The 17,348-nt window shown below is 33.3% G+C and overlaps 2 protein-coding genes across 2 annotated transcripts; one reads left to right on the top strand and one right to left on the bottom strand.

Moving 5' to 3' along the window:
- The first annotated feature begins 5,223 nt into the window (after positions 1-5,223).
- Positions 5,224-6,906, top strand: LOC105643375 (phospholipase A(1) DAD1, chloroplastic). The gene has a single exon (XM_012228472.4). The coding sequence runs from the start codon at positions 5,522-5,524 to the stop codon at positions 6,815-6,817; it is 1,296 nt and encodes a 431-aa protein (XP_012083862.1). The 5' UTR covers positions 5,224-5,521; the 3' UTR covers positions 6,818-6,906.
- Positions 6,907-7,021: 115 nt separating this feature from the next.
- LOC110010453 (uncharacterized) lies at positions 7,022-15,035 on the bottom strand. Its single transcript, XM_037639901.2, has 5 exons — positions 15,022-15,035; positions 14,359-14,433; positions 13,527-13,630; positions 11,923-12,033; positions 7,022-7,350 (listed from the first exon to the last, which is right to left on the bottom strand). The coding sequence occupies exons 3-5, from the start codon at positions 13,573-13,575 to the stop codon at positions 7,022-7,024; spliced, it is 489 nt and encodes a 162-aa protein (XP_037495829.1). The 5' UTR covers positions 13,576-13,630; positions 14,359-14,433; positions 15,022-15,035.
- Positions 15,036-17,348: the final 2,313 nt, after the last annotated feature.

Below are 17,348 nucleotides of genomic sequence, written 5' to 3'. Positions count from 1 at the left end.
TTCACCACTGAGAAAGTTGTGTTAAATACAAGTTGGGTAAATATATTTTTCAACTAAAAATATATTTTATTCCCCTACTATTGGTAAAATAAATAGAAAAAATGCAAAATCACTCTTTTGCAACTAAAGAGCTCCACTAACTGGGCGGCCTGTCAATCTCTAGCAGAATGATAAAATAATATCCAAATCCAAAGACATAGTTATATATAACCTCATCCCTCCAAACAAAGGCACCAATCATGCAATGAAAAAGGCAATTTCTTTAATTTTATAATCACTTTTCTGCTTGTTATGATTTGTCTCCGACCCGCAATCTTAATCATGGTATGGTTTAAGATCATACTTCTTTGTCTATTTCTTAAATGAAACTTCAAAGTTGCGACCAACCCTCCGAATACATTAAATATTATACTATATAATTTCTCAATCTCATGCTTCTATGCCGACAAATCTTTCTATTATTATTATATTGGTGTTACCGACAAAACCATCACTAGAATATCATTAGAAGACCCTTTTGGTTATCAATACAAAAAGCAAGAACTTTCCAGTTTGATTGGGAAGCTTTTTCCATTTTATACGCGGGTCAGCATCTAGATCTAAAGATTTCTGAAAATAAAGTTCCAGTCTTTTAATGGTTGGATTTTCACTTATCAAGATTTCAAATTTCTTGATTTGTATATCAAAAATTTCTTCGTCGACTTCTTCTTCTTAGCTATAAGTAATGTCTGACTCTAATGACAGGATGATAATCTCGATTTCGGATTTGAGCTCCATATACCAGATAAAATTTAAAAGGAAAAAAAAAATTATAATTGTAATGCATTCAATTGTAGTTTTTTAATTGGGGGAAAGGGTGAGGTGAAATTATTTTCCCCTCCAGTACATTGAGTTGTCCAAAACAGACCGGTAGTTCATCGTTTCATCTAAAACCCCTTCCTTCTCCTGTCTTTCTTTTCCTAACTGCAATATGTCTCTATCATGCTATATTAGGAGTAGGACCCAGTTTTCTTAAAAAATAAAAAATAAATAAAAGTAGGACCAAGCCAGTGAAATTTATATTTATTTTATTTTTTTCTACTGTAATTTAAACCTGAATATATGTAATATACGTACACTTACTATTAAATTATGTACACTTACTGTGATTTTATGATAAAGTGTTTCAAGATTAATACTGTGTTTGAATAGTTGCGGGGCTCGTCCTTTGTGCTTTCTTCTGAAAACAATTGAATGAGCAGTCTGGATTTTCTCGTTTTGACCCCCAAGATACTAGAAAAATGGTGACCTTTCACTGAGCTTTTTACCCTTTTCTTTTTTATTTTTTATTTTTTATTTTGTCACACCCTTTTCTCTTTTCTGCTTCACTAACCTTATACAGCAATTGCTATTACCCAACATCTCAACGTAATTTCCAATTCACTTTTCCTTTCAAGCAAAAGAGAGAAAATATCTACGTACCTCTCAAACTACATGCTTTCATTGGCTACATTGACGACACATCAAAATAAATATACACTCTCGGACATGAATTAGATAGTTCGGAAAACATATCACGGTATTTTTTTTATTTTTTGCCATTTCCATCTCCGAGCATTTAAAATTTTTCCATTTATAAAAAAAAAAAAAAAAAATGAGAGCAGTTATAGATATTTTAATTGCTTAGCGATAAATTTGGTCCACGTCAGGTGAGAGAAACAGATCTTGAATTGAAAACTTATTATAGTAATAATAATTTTGATAGGCTATTAAGCTTCTACGTCTCCACAGATAAGCCCAGTTGTCCATTTATATATATATATATATAAAGTGGGTACATAGAGAGAGAGTTAAATCTCAACTCACCTACTTAGCAACCAAACTGTCTCTTCAGTGATAGTATTTTTGCCATCTTTGGCTGGGAGACATGATACTTCTATATCACACATCTCCCATCTTCTCCTTGTAAAATAAAAATGTTCTTGCTTTTAATAATTCTGACTCTTAACGGTATTCATCTTCTCACACATCAACAAGGAACATAATTTTGTCTCTTTTTCCAGATATTTATCATTAATATCAACCACCTTATGTATATACAAAATCACTGATTGTTATATGAATTCCATTTTATATTAATTGCAGACGAGAGCTACAATCCCTCCCTTCAAACTTTTCAAATAATGGGATTACTCTTTTTTTTTTTTGCAAGTTGTCATTTCTTTAATTTCGATTTCATAATAAGGTACTACAATAATATCTGAATCTATAATCTAATTTTATAATCGCAGTTTGTTGTTTTCCATTAAAGACGATTCAGTAAAGTGCACTATAACTTTGGATATTTTCCATTACGATTGGAAAAGTGAAGGACAATTATCTTATCTCAGAAACCGCGTAGATTAAGAAGCATATCATATGAAAATATATTTATTTTACCAATAAAGGGTTAATTGGAATGGCAAGCAATATCAATATATTATACAAGTTCAATCTCGATAAAATGCACCGGTGATAAGGTAAAATAATTTTTACATTCTACGGCTCAAAATGGATTAAACCTCCTAATTATATAATTATATATATCAAGTTAACGTATTGCCAAACCATTAATTTAGCTTCTCCAGGTATTATCGCCAGGCCTTATATACTATAAATTCTTTTACATTAAAAAATAATAATAAAGCAGAATGCCACCTGAGAACTACTGTATTATTCTTTTCAAATTCCATAATAACTCAATTAAACTGTCTTTACATTACATCTCCAAAAATCTGCTGCTGGCAAGCTTTATCTTTTCAATCTAGTTCTGGGTGTATGAGTCGGATAAGGGTATGAAACAGAAAAATAGAAACACATTCTATCTTATTTTGGCCTTCCAGGAAATTTTTGATTGGTTGAGAATATCAGTCCAAAAAAGAATTTTTCTTGTACTACATCAGCACCCAGCAGAAAGTAGCTGCTCAATTTCCTTTTTAAGTTATATATATATATATAAATCACAAGAATCTCAAAGATCTAACCGTCCAAGTCTAATAAGTTAATAATTAGGTATACTTAGTTCTCAAAGTAGTTTAGGTGGAATCAATTACAGCCTGACGTGTTTACCGAAGACCAACCTGATGGAAAAGATAGCCGGGTTACAGTTTCCTAGTAAGCTATCAAAAACAATTATACATGCCACAAGTCTTTCATAATCTACCAAAATGGTTGGTGGAAATTCAATTAATCCTGAAAATTGCCTGTAAAAGTCGTCACAAAGCTTTTAACATTTTAACTGTGTTTTTTAGATGAACTATATCAAAATTTTATATTTATTAATTCTATCGCTCGATTGGTAACATAATATAATAACTTTAAGATCTCTATTAGAGATTAAGAGAGCTTTTTATCAAATATTAAACGCTCTAACATTCAATATTTCATATAGGTTAAATTAAATTTTTTTTTATAATTATAACAATTGTTTTTTCTCCGATTTCAACTAATTAAACAATTAATATTCTTTTTTGTAATTTTAAATTAAGCAACTATATATTCTACTCAACACTTATAATCTAAATTGCTATTATAAACAACTACTAACTAAAAATTAATAAAGAAAAACTAACCGCTAATAGAATAGTTAATCGCGGTTAATACACCAAACATCACTGAACAAGGCCTTTGAAGTATAGCACACTGACCAACAAACAGGAAGAGAGTGCTTAGGTCTTATTCCAAGTTGATTATTTTCTTAAAATAAGTAAATAAACCTAAACAATAAAAGGAAGATCACACACATGAATTCCCATTCGCAATAAGGAAATCAAACATGCATAATATAATAGCTAAGTGTTGGACATCGCAAGTGGGATTTCCACCGGTTGAATTGACTGTATGATGATAAATAAGTGTCTAAGAACACATGAATTAACCCAAAACACAAAAGCCAAAGAAAGTGATGATATGAAAACCTAAATTGCTTGCCAAATTAGTAAAATATGAAAACAAAAGAAAAGGCAAGAAAGCACAAAAAAACGGCAGCTATATTCGAATTCTAAAAAGGGCATTAAGAGATTCAAACGTGCAATTAGATAATTCAATTCTCAACCATGAGATTAATGTGGTCAGTAACCAGTTCTGTTTAACGTTAAATAACAAACTAAATTTATAGAAAAACATGTTTTGCTACCTTGTTTATCCAAACAGGTGTCGTGGTCACATGGCTATTAATACACGCTTGTCATTGTTTCTAACTTTCTATCCTATTTCGGACCGGTTAAAGCCGAGTCGATTCAATAATATAATTTCAGCTCGATTACTCGGTTCACACGTGCTAGGGGTTACGAAACTGAGATTTCAGATTTGTCGTTACTTTGGACTTTAGTGAGAAGTATTATAGCTCGGTTGCAACTGAACCAATAGATGCGTTTTGATATCTCGTCCCTCCTAATCTCTGTCCTTTATCATTTATTTAATGGGTCCCATCAGGGCTGACCCAGCCCTAGGTTGGACTGTTGGAGGGGCTACCGCGAAAATTATAAAATTATAAAAAATTATTTTTGGCTCCTCGAAAAAGTTAAAAAAATTGTATTCACCCCTAATTTTGTTTTTTAGTTTCGTCCCTAGGTTCCATTGTAGTTTTTCAGTTGCTATTTTTCTCAAGGTCATACAATTTTGTGTGTCCACTTGGCCTTTTCTATAACTCGATCGGGGTTTTCATGAATGTGGCTAGTCTGAACCAGCGGTTTAATTTGAATCAAGATTGAAATTAGTCCATTCATTAATTCAAGTCAATTATGAACTCATCACTTCTGATTTCAATGCGATTTTGACCCTAATCACAACAACTACTTTTTTTAAAATTTTTTATATTAAAATTGGTCAATAGTATCCATTGAGTTGATTCTAATCTCAACAATTGGAGGACAACCACCGGAACCAAATCTATAAATTTACAATTTCAATGTGATTCAAATCTAATACAACTGAATCGGTTGTGAAATAATCTTTAAGTGTACCGGTTCTAGTCTGGTTTTAATATAGACCGGATCGATGCCGGCTCTCTTGTCAGCGAAAACCAGAGCGCGCGCAATTATTTAAATATTGTTATTGTTTTCACAAACTGTATTTTTCGGTCCAGGCCCTACCTACTAATCCATTTTACTATCTCTCTCTCCCTACTTTTTTTCATGTCAAGGAATAATTATATATATATATATATATATATATATATATATATATAAACTTTCTCCATTTCTCTCTCTCCCCCATCATCAAAAGCGTCACACTTTCTTTCTCCATTTAATGAGCTTCCTCTCGCTCTTAACTCTTCACTTTCTCTGTCTCACCTTTCTCGTCATTAAAAGCGCCAGCTCCGATTTCTCTCTCTACGTACAATTTTTGGCTCTATAAAAACCCCCGCCTTCAAAGCTCTCTGGACGCAACAATCACAATCATTCTCTATTTCGTCTCCTTATCAACCATTCCCACTTAAAAAAAAAACGGAAGTAAGTGCAGGTTAAGAGCGGAATCTACGTTAGAGATTATATTCTTGAAAATGAGACTCTCTCTTGGACCTGCACTACCATACACTCTCCCCTCAAGACACTTCAGAATAGAGTGCTGTACACTCACTCAACCATTAAGAATCAACAGAAAGTCTATAGAAAACAAACATCCCAAGAAATGGGAACGCCTGCTGGACCCGGTTGACAGCGACCCATTCTCATACTTGTCTGCCGCATCTAGACCGGTTAAACTAGCTGATAAATGGATGGATTATCAAGGTATCCAGAACTGGGAAGGTATGCTTGACCCGCTTGATGATAATCTGCGTGGCGAAATTCTCCGATACGGAGGATTTGTTGACGCTGCATATAAATCCTTTGACTTTGATCCTTCATCATCCACCTACGCCACCTGCCGGTTTCCGAAAAACACATTGCTCGATCGGTCGGGTTTACCAGAAACAGGTTACCGGCCAACTAAAAACCTCCGTGCTACATCTGGTGTCCAACTGCCACGTTGGATAGAAAAGGCGCCAAGCTGGGTGGCAACTCAGTCCAGTTGGATTGGCTACGTGGCAGTATGTCAGGACAAGGAGGAGATTGCTAGACTAGGACGAAGGGACGTGGTAATTGCTTATAGAGGTACTGCCACTTGCCTGGAGTGGTTAGAGAATCTACGCGCCACTCTGGCTCATTTACCCGATGCAGACTCTGACAAGAGTACTGCAAGATACGCACCCATGGTGGAGAGTGGATTTTTAAGTCTTTACACTTCTAGACCCACAGTGGGCCCAAGTCTACAAGAGATGGTCCGTGAAGAGATCCACCGGCTTCTTGAATCGTACGGAGACGAGCCACTTAGCTTGACAATCACAGGCCACAGCCTCGGAGCTGCTCTCGCTATTCTCACTGCCTATGACATCAAAACCACATTCAAACGGGCACCGCTGGTCACCGTCATCTCTTTCGGCGGTCCCCGTGTCGGAAACAGGAGCTTTCGCCAACATTTGGAAAAACAAGGCACTAAAGTATTACGTATAGTAAACTCCGATGATCTGATAACAAAAGTACCTGGTTTCGTCATCGACGGAGAAAACGACCAAAAAATGAACGTGGCTGGCCTCCCTAGCTGGCTCCAAAAGCAGGTGGAGCAGATGCAACTGGTTTACGCCGACGTCGGAAGAGAACTAAGACTGAGCAGCAAGGACTCTCCATACATGAATGGCGTGAACGTAGCTCGGTGTCACGAACTTAAGACTTACTTGCACTTGGTAAACGGATTCGTGAGCTCCAGCTGTCCATTTAGAGCGACGGCCAGGAGGGTTTTGGTTAACCAGAGTAGATAATGAAAAGCAGTAGATAGGGTTTTAGAATCAAAGACCCACATAGAAAATGACAAACGATGTCCTTACATCAAACTGTTGTAAGGACAATATAACCTTTTTAATTTGTACATAGATATGTGATTCTTTATTAAGAAAAACTATACCAAGTCTATATTCTACTTTCAGCAGAGACTAACATGCGCAGTGGATAATCCATCAATTTTTTTACCCGCATTTCACTGCAAAACTATAAGAACATACTGTACTATCACATGGCTTTGAGTGCGCCGTCCATACCGAACTCGCCAAGGACAGATCGACTTCTTTTGAAAATTTACAACTGGTTAAATTGTCACTAATAATTGAATTGAACGCTGTTAAAAACTTTAGTTTCAAGAAAGAAATTTTCGAACATAATATGTTATTATAATCGTACTTGTTGTACTTGGGTGGCGGAATGGTGGTGCCAAGTGCCGACTGCGTGGGTTGAACTTTTCGCTCACGGTTGTCCTCTTGATCTTCTCTGTTCACCCACCCACTGCATTTCATCTGTACTGTAATATTGCAACATTTTTATCAATCCTCTTACGGTGTTATACGCATATAAATATACGGTCAATTATCATATTATTTACGTATTTAGATCAAACTATTTAATAAAATCTGATTTCTTCCTTCAAGAACAAAATTAGAATAACACGTGTTTAACGAGTTGACTAATAATCAAAAAATTATCTAGTCAAACAACATTAAAATATAAACACTGCTTAATAGATTTTGAAACATAGATATTATATAACTTGTAAATTTCACTAAATTATGAAGACTAACTAATAATTCACCTTTTAATTATGAGTCTGCCGATACAAAATTACAATGCTAAATGTTGGTTTTGGCTACTGATCTCTATTATTTACTAGCATTTAGAGTTTAAAAAAATGTATTATGAAAGGTTAATAACTAAAGGCATTCATAATCTAATAATGATAATCACAATGCACATTAGAAAAGTATATGGTTGCACCATTTATATGATTTAAATTTTTAGCGATCGCAATATGTATAGAGAATGGAAGGAAAGAAGTGAATGATTGGTTAAGAAGTTGGAACTCATAAATAAAAATTTGAATAATTAAAATTACATAGAGTTGGACCAAATATTGCTAAAATATTAGTGGTAAACAATTAGTTAAGCCGTTTTTTAACAACATGGTATTAGTTCCGTCAACATTGGATATTAGGTTACAGCTGTGAGACGAGTCTCCCATGCGTGACTTTAAATTCACCGGTTTGACATTCCACCGTCCAGAATACTGAAAAAGCAAATCGATTTTCCTATTGGAAAAAAGAAAAAGATTATGACGTTGTTGCAGGAGATGGCGGAAGCTGGACCTAAAGGCCTCTCGACGGTTGTTATACAAGTCGCATTAGCTAGTTTCAACAACCGACTTGCAAAGGGATGACGTGGCCTACTTCAGAGTTCAAACTAATTAAAACACATAAAATATAAGAAAAAGTCTATAAGTGACTATTTTACTATTGACTATTGTGGTTACCGTATGGAAGTCCACGCGTGTTTTAGGTGTAAATGCGAGCTAATTAAGTAAATGTCTGTACCCATATTTGAAACTAATTACTGTATTAGGTGCTTTTTTCCAAAAAGTTCCGCTCGAGACTTCTATTAATTATCACTTGCCGATTAAAAAATTTATTAAATATTTATAAACTAACCGTTGAGTATGAAAATTTTCAACCGATCCATACGGCTGAACCAAAGTTCTCTCTTAATATTAGCATCAGGTGCTTTCTTCTAATTAATGCTTCTAATAAAGTGTATTTATAAAGCTCGTTACGTAATGTAAAATATGACTGGTATAGATCTCTTCAAAAAAAAAAATAAAAATGACTGGTATAGATATTATGATAACGTGATCCATTCAATCAAGTCAATATATATAACAAAGCAATTTTAACATATATAGCAAATACGATTATTCGACACCACAAATAGGTAGTCGTATCTAAAAGTAGGGAATCATTGACGCAATGAAAGTTCAGTAGAATCAATTAACCATCGACACAATCGTTTTTGAAAATGATGGCGGAAAGCATAGACTGGTTACACTCTATACTACGGTACAACACTAGCATTTTCATCGTTGATTTGAGATGTTCCCATGATCCGTGGTGATCCTTCCTATTCTGTTCAAAGACGGATCAGGTCTAACTCTAAGCATGAAGTTTGCAGGCTGGCAGCCCCAACATTGAGCAGGGTGCCTAACTCCATCCCAAAAGCCAATTGAAGGGGACGAAAATTGTTCCATTTTGAATGATGACCTTATTCCAAATCAATATGAATAGCACACCCATATTTTTGCCATGCAAAATACTATTTTTATTTCTAAACTGATTGCAACACTAATCATGTACTAACACCTCTTTAGTATTCCCTTCATTTTGAAATTAGTAAGGGACAAGATTCTGAATCTCCTTCTAAAAACCCAATCAATGATGCTATATTTTTATAAAAGAGCGGTACAAGTCCTTAATTGAATGTTGTTTATTGGACTTTTTTTTTTTTAGTTTTGGAACTAATATTTTGATGCACATATTTCATTAGATTCATTAGTCATTGAGAATTAAAGTTATGCTTTTGCTTTATTAATTTTGTTAGAATAGCTTCTCATCAATTGCATAAAGCCCGTGGTAGCAACCGCACTGGGAAAGTATATCGAAAATATAATTCTTTTCTATTAATATTTAATTAGTATTAGTTAGCGATCTCGGCTTAGTGAATTTTTTTTCCATGATAAATGGTACACTTCGTCTTTATGGACCAAAAAGAAAGGGACTTAGCAACAAAAAAAATTGTACGAGGATAAAAACAAGGAGAACAATCTCAATTAAATATTCAACATGGATTTTAGCAATACAATGTAATTGGACCTCACTTTCTGCGTGTCTTAGTTATTTTCCCCCTTTTCCTTATGAAAAAAATGATGATCAATATTTAACACATGAATGGAATCTGAAGATTAGGGATGATGACGATGGAGAGAGTAGGGATGGTCCCGTCCGGAGAGGGGGGGGGGGGGTTGCCATGTGATGTCCAACATCACCTAGGCATGGCCACCGGTTCGGTTCTAACCGGAACCGAACCGTACTGTAAACAAATTGAAACCGGACCGAAACCGGCGGTTCATAATTTTGAACCGGAACCGGCGGTTCAAGGGCCGGTTAAGGTTCATGTGGATGTTAAAATATGAACCGAAACCGGCGGTGAACCGGCGGTTCCGGTCCGGTTCGAACCGGATACACAAAAAATTGTAGCTTAAAATTTTTATAAAAAAATTTATATCAATTGATTTGATTGTAGTTGATTTGATTTATGGTGAAGAGAAGTAAAATGGTACATAAGTTATAAAAAGTTGTGAAAAAAATACACATTTTTTGACTTAATTTATATAAAAAATGGTACATGAATAGTTGATTTATATAAAAAAAAAATACTTTCAAGTGTACAAAAAAGGAGTGTAACAGATAGTTTTTGATATGATAGGTGTTTTTTATATATTTTTTGGTAAATAAATTTTATTCATTTTTAATCATTTATTTATTTATTTACTGTAATTTACTAAATTATATAAGGGACAATTTGGAAAACTAATAAATGAGAAACATGTATAAATATGATGAGTTGATGATTTTTTATTTCACAATCAATTATATCCTAACTCTTCTCTTATTCTCAATCAAAATTCTCTCAAATTTCCATAGTTCATTATTTTTTCTATTGCTTTATTTTCCTTAATATTGAAATTATCTATTGTTTATTTTTTATTTTCTTACATCCAATTCCAAATTCTTTCTCTAATCTCAAATTTTTCCATTCATAAATTTACTTCATTTGATTTTTTAAATAATTTTCTTAGTATTTGAAAATAATAATTTCCAACTCATTCCATTAATTTTATATTCCATTTATAGTTTTTTATATTAGTAAATTAGCAACATTTGTAAATTTAATGTAATAATAGTTCTAAGTTAGTTAATAGATGTTTTTCTTTTAAAATTTATAACAATTCATTTAGTTAATAAAATTTAAACATTTTAAAATTATTATTTATTCATGAATTCGGAATCAAAATTTTATTATTTTTTTAAAAATTTGCGTAATGCCGGAACCGAATCGGAACCGTAATTTGAACCGTCGGTTCGCCGGAACCGTGCTGAACCATGCCGGAACCGGAGATTCAAGGGTTGGTTCCGGTTCAAAATTTTAAACATCTCGAACCGGCGGTTCAGTGAACCGGAACCGGCGTTTCACTGAACCGGCCATGCCTAACATCACCTCATGTCTTCGACTATCATTTACTAGTAACGGTTGCATATGTATGATCCATCGCCTTTTTGTTTCTTTCTTTCTTCTTTTTATTTATTTATTTTATATTAATAAACAAAATTAAATTTAGTTATTAGTTATCAGTTAACAATAATTATTAGATGCAATATTTTGTTAATGACGTTAAAAATGTTTGTGGTCGAATAATTATAAGCCTTTGGTTGCGAAAATTGCTCACGTCGTGCCAATTAATGTTGCGAGTACAACATAACATTACTTACATACAAAAGTCCTTTTTGTTTCCTGCTATAATACATCTTTCTAAGCAACTATTATTTTTGCATAAATATTTTTTAGACTATGTTTTCTTTACAATAACTGATTTCCTTTTATTGTTGAAGCTTTGTTTTTTTATTCTAAGTTATGAAACATCATCAGTATTCTTTTTTTTTTTTTTTTTAAAAAAATTTATTATCTACTCGTCTGAAGCTATTTATTTTCTAAAGAATAAATTTTTTAAAATTATTAAAATCCATTGTACTCCTCTTTCATCAAGGCAATGATAATCCAATTCTAGCGCAATACGGTACACCAAACATGAAGCATGCAATGGCAGATCATGAGAAAGGAAACTTAAGAATAAACAACGGACAGGAACCCACCGACCATCACCTACTTCACAGTATATACACAGAGAGAGAGAGAGAGAGAGAGAGGCAAAAAGGAAAAGCGAAGTGATGGGTATCGAAAATTCGAAATGGAAAGAAACGGGAATCCAGGTTACCTGGAGATTTGGTTTGGAAGTGGATAGGAAACAGACCAATGAAGATGCTCCACATCCTTGAGAGGCAATTCCAAACATTGTGTTTCCTGCCAGAAAACTGGCAAATTGCGGCTTCAAAACCAGAATGGGTAGCAAATTAGTCTTCGGTCTTCACCATCACTACCAAACTTAAGACCCAGAATTTCGGTTTACAAGTCAAAATCAAATCTTGCAGAAGTGGATAGTAAAACTATACGACGACATTAAAAATCAGGCGTTCATACTTCCATATCCTTACCTAACTTTTCTTTGCTCGTTCCACAAAACTAATTAGCGTAATATTCTTCCATAAATTTAATCTTAAGTTTGGAAAAAACGAATCAAACTAGTAGTATCCTTTTATACCTGAAGTAGTATCATTTTATGCATTAAAGTAGTCAAGCAACCAAAGCCATATGTTAAAGACATTAACCCTTAACAATATCAGAATTACATTTTCCATTGAAGGGGAAAAAAAAAAGAAAAAAAAAAAAGGAAGGTCCTTCACAATCCCCGTCTAGGACTGTGATGAGATGGCCCTTCTTCAAGTGCATCGAGTCAGTGACCAATGAGATAAAGTTATTTTGTGTTAACATATACTAACACAGACACATGCACTTAGCTGTGACTCACCAACAGGTCAGCTTATCTTCTTCATATTAGAAGAAAAAGACAAGAGTATTCAAAATTCAACATGTGATTCATGTGTTATAAGTTATAACCTCGTCTCTTTGAAGTTTATTTTTCTGTGACCCACCACTGTACTATCCAAATCCTGATAAAACATGTGCCAAAACTAGCTACTGAAGAATTAAGCCAAACCAATCTCTGCGCACAGAGATCGGTATCAAAGGAAATTTTTGCGACAATTACAGCGCCAATGCAATGCATATGAGATCCTTTTCCAGCTGATTTTTTTTATGACACTGACAATGCCAAACCTCATATGCAGGGGCGAACATTCGGTTAACCAAACCGAACCAAATCAAATTAGCTCGGTTTCAATTTAAAGTCTTTCTTATTTAAATTTGACTGTTTTTAACATCTTTTTTTTTTACCATTTAGATAATACTTTTAGAAAATTAAGACATATTTATCTTAATTAATTGAACAATAAATAAAAGGTAATTTAGTCAATTGTTTTCTTTATTCTTGTATAATATTAAAAACTGTCAAATTTAATATTGAAGGGTAGGAAGCAAATCTTACATTACTTAATAATGAAATAACAAAAACACTACATAAAATGAAATCGGAAAGCCCAAAAGTATGAGAATCCGTAGAAAGGACATTAGGACAGGCAAAAAGAATTAGACAAACAACACAAAGTTCTTGAATTATATATATTTTACTAATCAACACTCAAAAACCAAATTAATATTCGTTGTCATATTCAGGATTTGCAACATCAGAATGCAAAAATTTCAACCAATACCAACTGGGAACAAAAAGTTCTACAAATAAAATATATGTGCGGTCTTTTTTATTTACTTTCCCAAACAAATATATATATCTTTGACAAACCATACCCATTTTTGACAAACAAATATATGCAAAATAAATAATGGCATGAGATATATACTCACTCGTTATCACCGTCCAAATGATCATATATTTCTTCATCAACTGTTCCATTGCCAGAAGCCGCAGCAAGAACAGCAACTCCACGTGCCACAATCCAAGATAACAACTGATGGAGAATGAAACAAACAAACGAAATTATTCCACCACCCCCAAGAAAATTTATCATAATATATAATCTTTGACAAGCGAAACCCATTTTGCCATTGAAAAAAAAGCTAGGAAACAAGGTGGGTTTAGCCTAGATTGGATAGTGCAAAAGTGAATTAAAATGCAGATATTATTTAAGAATCGTGACTCGCTCCCTTTCCTTCACTAGTTGAGGAAATTTTACAGTGTATTTTTGAATATAATACTGTAGCATGCATGCATATTTAATAAGCACGATAATCTCTATCTTGAAGGCTGAGTAAATATATTTTCTTCAGGTCTAGGTATTCTTTTGCTTCAACTTTCACGTTAATTGATGGACCATTAGTGTTTGACAGGGAAGAAACGACGTCTAAAAGTTATTGTGACAGAGATTGTGCAGCTAAATCTATTGTATTACTTTAAGAACTCAAAACAAACCAAAAGAAGAAAATTATTAGAAAAAAAAAAAAAGAATATTCTGATGAGTTCTAACTATTATGATAGACCCAATGATTAGAAACGGAAAACATTTCTGGCATTTGTGCGAGGCTCAATCACAGTGCAATTATAATAATAGGACAGTAATGCCCTTTCAAAAATTTAAAATTTGATAAAAAACACAACAACATGAATATCGAAGAATATTTTCTAATATAAATAATGATGTGGCCAAAAAGTTGTACAAAGCGGTGCCAAAGCTCTTACCCTTTTGTTGCCACCTGCTTCAAACGGCTACGTGTAGCTGCATCCGGCTCTTCAAGAATCAAGAGCCATGCTTTCCTTTATCAACCAAAAAATTTTAAAAATTAAAAATAAAAAAAAAGGAAAATAAAAGAATTTCATCCTTCCTGAAGCAATCTTTCTGGTAGGGTGTCTGATCGGCTTGTCGGCATTGACAAAAAGGCAGGGAAGCACTGATCATCGCTAATATATTACAGTGGAAGGTAATAAAAGAGCAGGAAGGAAACATAAGTGTCAAGGAAAGAGAGGTTCTCAAAACTACAAACCGTAGCTACTGTAAAAAAAAAAAAAAAATCCATTTCCACAAATCGCAAGGCATAGGCATATGTTGTTTTTGCAACTTGCAAGTGCATGTGATACTCGATTTCGGCTATTAATTATTAATTAGTTTTTCATGAGAAAAAAAAAAAGTTACTTACTACATATTTCAAGGAGTAGGAGAATCTTGATGAGTACCAAATACATCACATCATAATATGCTAAAACCCTAATGGTCAGATCTTTTCTTATAAATTCATAGTTTGCACTAATCGTTTTTTTTTTATAAGATAATTTTAGGGTTTTAAAATTGGAAAACAAATTTCATCAAACAAATAGAAAAAGCATTTGGATGTTAGAGAAACTTACCTGCAGCTTGTCGTTTGTACTTAGCCTAGGGTTCAACACCCCTTTTCCCCGTTTCTATCTTCTTTTAGGTTTTTAGTCCATAGACCTGTTTAAGCACTAAACGGCTGCGTAGAAAGAACCCTGTCGCTGACCCTTTTGTGTTCAGCTAGGATTTTTGTTCAACTAGGGCCCATCTCACTTGGTCCTTTCGATTTGGGCCTATCAATTAAGCCCAAATTCACTTTAGCAATTTTTCTTATTTTTTGTTTTTTTTTTATTTTTTTTTTAATTTTTATTTTTATTTTTATTTTTGTGTCTTCATCAACACAAATATATCCATTGAACCTCTCAAACGGCAAAAAGAAAATAACCATGAGATAAATGTTTTTCAGTATTGGGGCAATGAATGGTAAATATTGTTGGAAGGAGGGGAAAATGGGGAAATAGATTGAATCTGGACTGTAAGGGTCAATTGCATAATCATACATGGTGAAAACGACGTCATTTTTCGCATGCGAAAGTGGGGTATATGGCCCATCTAAACCGCCCAATATATTTATCAGTCAAAATTGTTGCATTCAAATGGTCAAGCCCAGTTTTGGTAAATGATTTGATTCTCTGTTCTTAATTAATTATAATTGCCACCATTGCTTCTATGCCTAATAATCAACTTAACGGCTAAACTCAATGTTTATTACATTACCAAACCTAATCTTAGTCGTAGGTTAGGTATCTTTCCTCCTAATCAGTTAGTTAAAACGTGATTTTTCAGGTTAATAAAAATAAAATTCAATGAATAAATTTTCATTATGACTAATCAATCAAAATCTGAATCTTTTGCTTCTTTTCTTCAGTATTCACTCATTCATTGAAAACATGGGCAGCGAAACTATTTTTATTCTTGTCAATCTGGCGACAAGAACTGATAGTAGTTCGCGATAAGGGAATTTTTTGATTTCTTCGTAAGTTAGAATCATAACTAGCACAAAAATGTAATTTTATGACATGGAAAAAAAAAAAAAAAAACTAAAACCAACATTATCGGTCGATTATTTATGGTTTAAGATTTTTTTTTAAAAAAAAAAAATATTTGCACACCTTTTTTATGCTCTAGTCATGATACTCAAATAAAATTTTTCCAATTATAATAATTAGAAGTGAGCACATTTGAATTTGAAAATTTTTCAGAGCAAACTAAATCATTTAATCAATAAAATCAAATCAGATCGAAGTACACTAAAGCAACTTTTGAAATCGAATTAGATATTGGACCGACTTGATTAAGTAGTGATTGAACTGATTAACTTGGTTGAATCGGAATTTTTTTTATTATTTTTAATAATTATTTATATGTTTTTTTCGAAGTTAAAATTATTCTTACATTGATTTAACTGATTGATTGAACCGATAAATTTGATCCGCTTGTAAAACATTGATTTTGCTCCACCTTTGTCCAAAATGGATTGTAAGGACGAGTTTTGAAGTAGACTTTCCCTGGAGGACCAAGTACACATAATTGCGCTTTTAAATTCATTTTTTATGTATGATATATAGATAGGTCCTTATCAATATAGTGACAATCTAATAAAACCAAAAAAGGTAAAATAGAAAAAATTATCGCTTTACCTCCCAGTCACTCTGAGAAACGGGTTTTCTTTCTCCAGTTAGACAGGACGAGACAGTACAAAGGGAAACAAAATAAAGCACAGAAGCCCAGAAACACCCACTCTCCAAACATGGGTTCGAAACGACATTCTTGCCAACAAGGTTTCAGAATATTTAATTTCTTGCGAGAAAAAAGAAGTTACAAACAAATTCCTTGTATAAAGAGAATGTATCCTTTGTCCAAATACAGCTTCTCAAATAATGGCATCACCTTCAATTTGCTATACTAAAACCACTATAGTTGTGCGCTCCATTAGAATCAGATTTATCACGTGTCAAAATTCGACTGGTACAAGAAACTTAAAGACTTCTATTGAGTTAGAAAGGGATGGGAAAGGACAAAACTTTCTGGAATTACATTTTCTTGCAAAACCAAATTAGAAGCAGCTTTTGAAGATTAAAGAATATCTTTTGAAAATCAAAACCCATTTCTTTGCATCTCTTTTGGAGCTATAGTGGGAATTTTTTACGGCAAAGGCAAAACAGTTTCAGACAAAAAAAAAAAATGCACGAGGAACACATTACATGCCCACATTCATTTCAGTTCGATAAGAGCCTTATCACTATCACTTCTTATTTACTTTTTCTATTTTTTACCTTAGAAAAAACAGAAAGAAATCCTCAAACTGAGCCATTTTCATATCGAGTCCCAAAAGAAAAATCCATCAAAGCAATGATATCCT

Source organism: Jatropha curcas, chromosome 5 (assembly GCF_041381405.1).
Source record: "Jatropha curcas cultivar XTBG-Jc1 chromosome 5, XTBG_Jcur_1.0, whole genome shotgun sequence".
Taxonomy (NCBI): domain Eukaryota; kingdom Viridiplantae; phylum Streptophyta; class Magnoliopsida; order Malpighiales; family Euphorbiaceae; genus Jatropha; species Jatropha curcas.
Note: the sequence above shows the minus strand (reverse complement) of the source record. Positions and strands in the feature narration are given on the sequence as shown.

Excerpts from the sequence above, each read along its gene's own strand:
- LOC105643375 (XM_012228472.4), top strand. The coding sequence starts at position 5,522 with ATGAGACTCTCTCTTGGACCTGCACTACCATACACTCTCCCCTCAAGA.
- LOC110010453 (XM_037639901.2), bottom strand. The coding sequence starts at position 13,575 with ATGGAACAGTTGATGAAGAAATATATGATCATTTGGACGGTGATAACG. Across the intron at positions 12,034-13,526 it reads CATTTGGACGGTGATAACGA|CCGCAATTTGCCAGTTTTCT; the intron begins GTGAGTATATAT and ends CTGGTTTTGAAG. Across the intron at positions 7,351-11,922 it reads CTTCCAAACCAAATCTCCAG|TACAGATGAAATGCAGTGGG; the intron begins GTAACCTGGATT and ends GCAATATTACAG.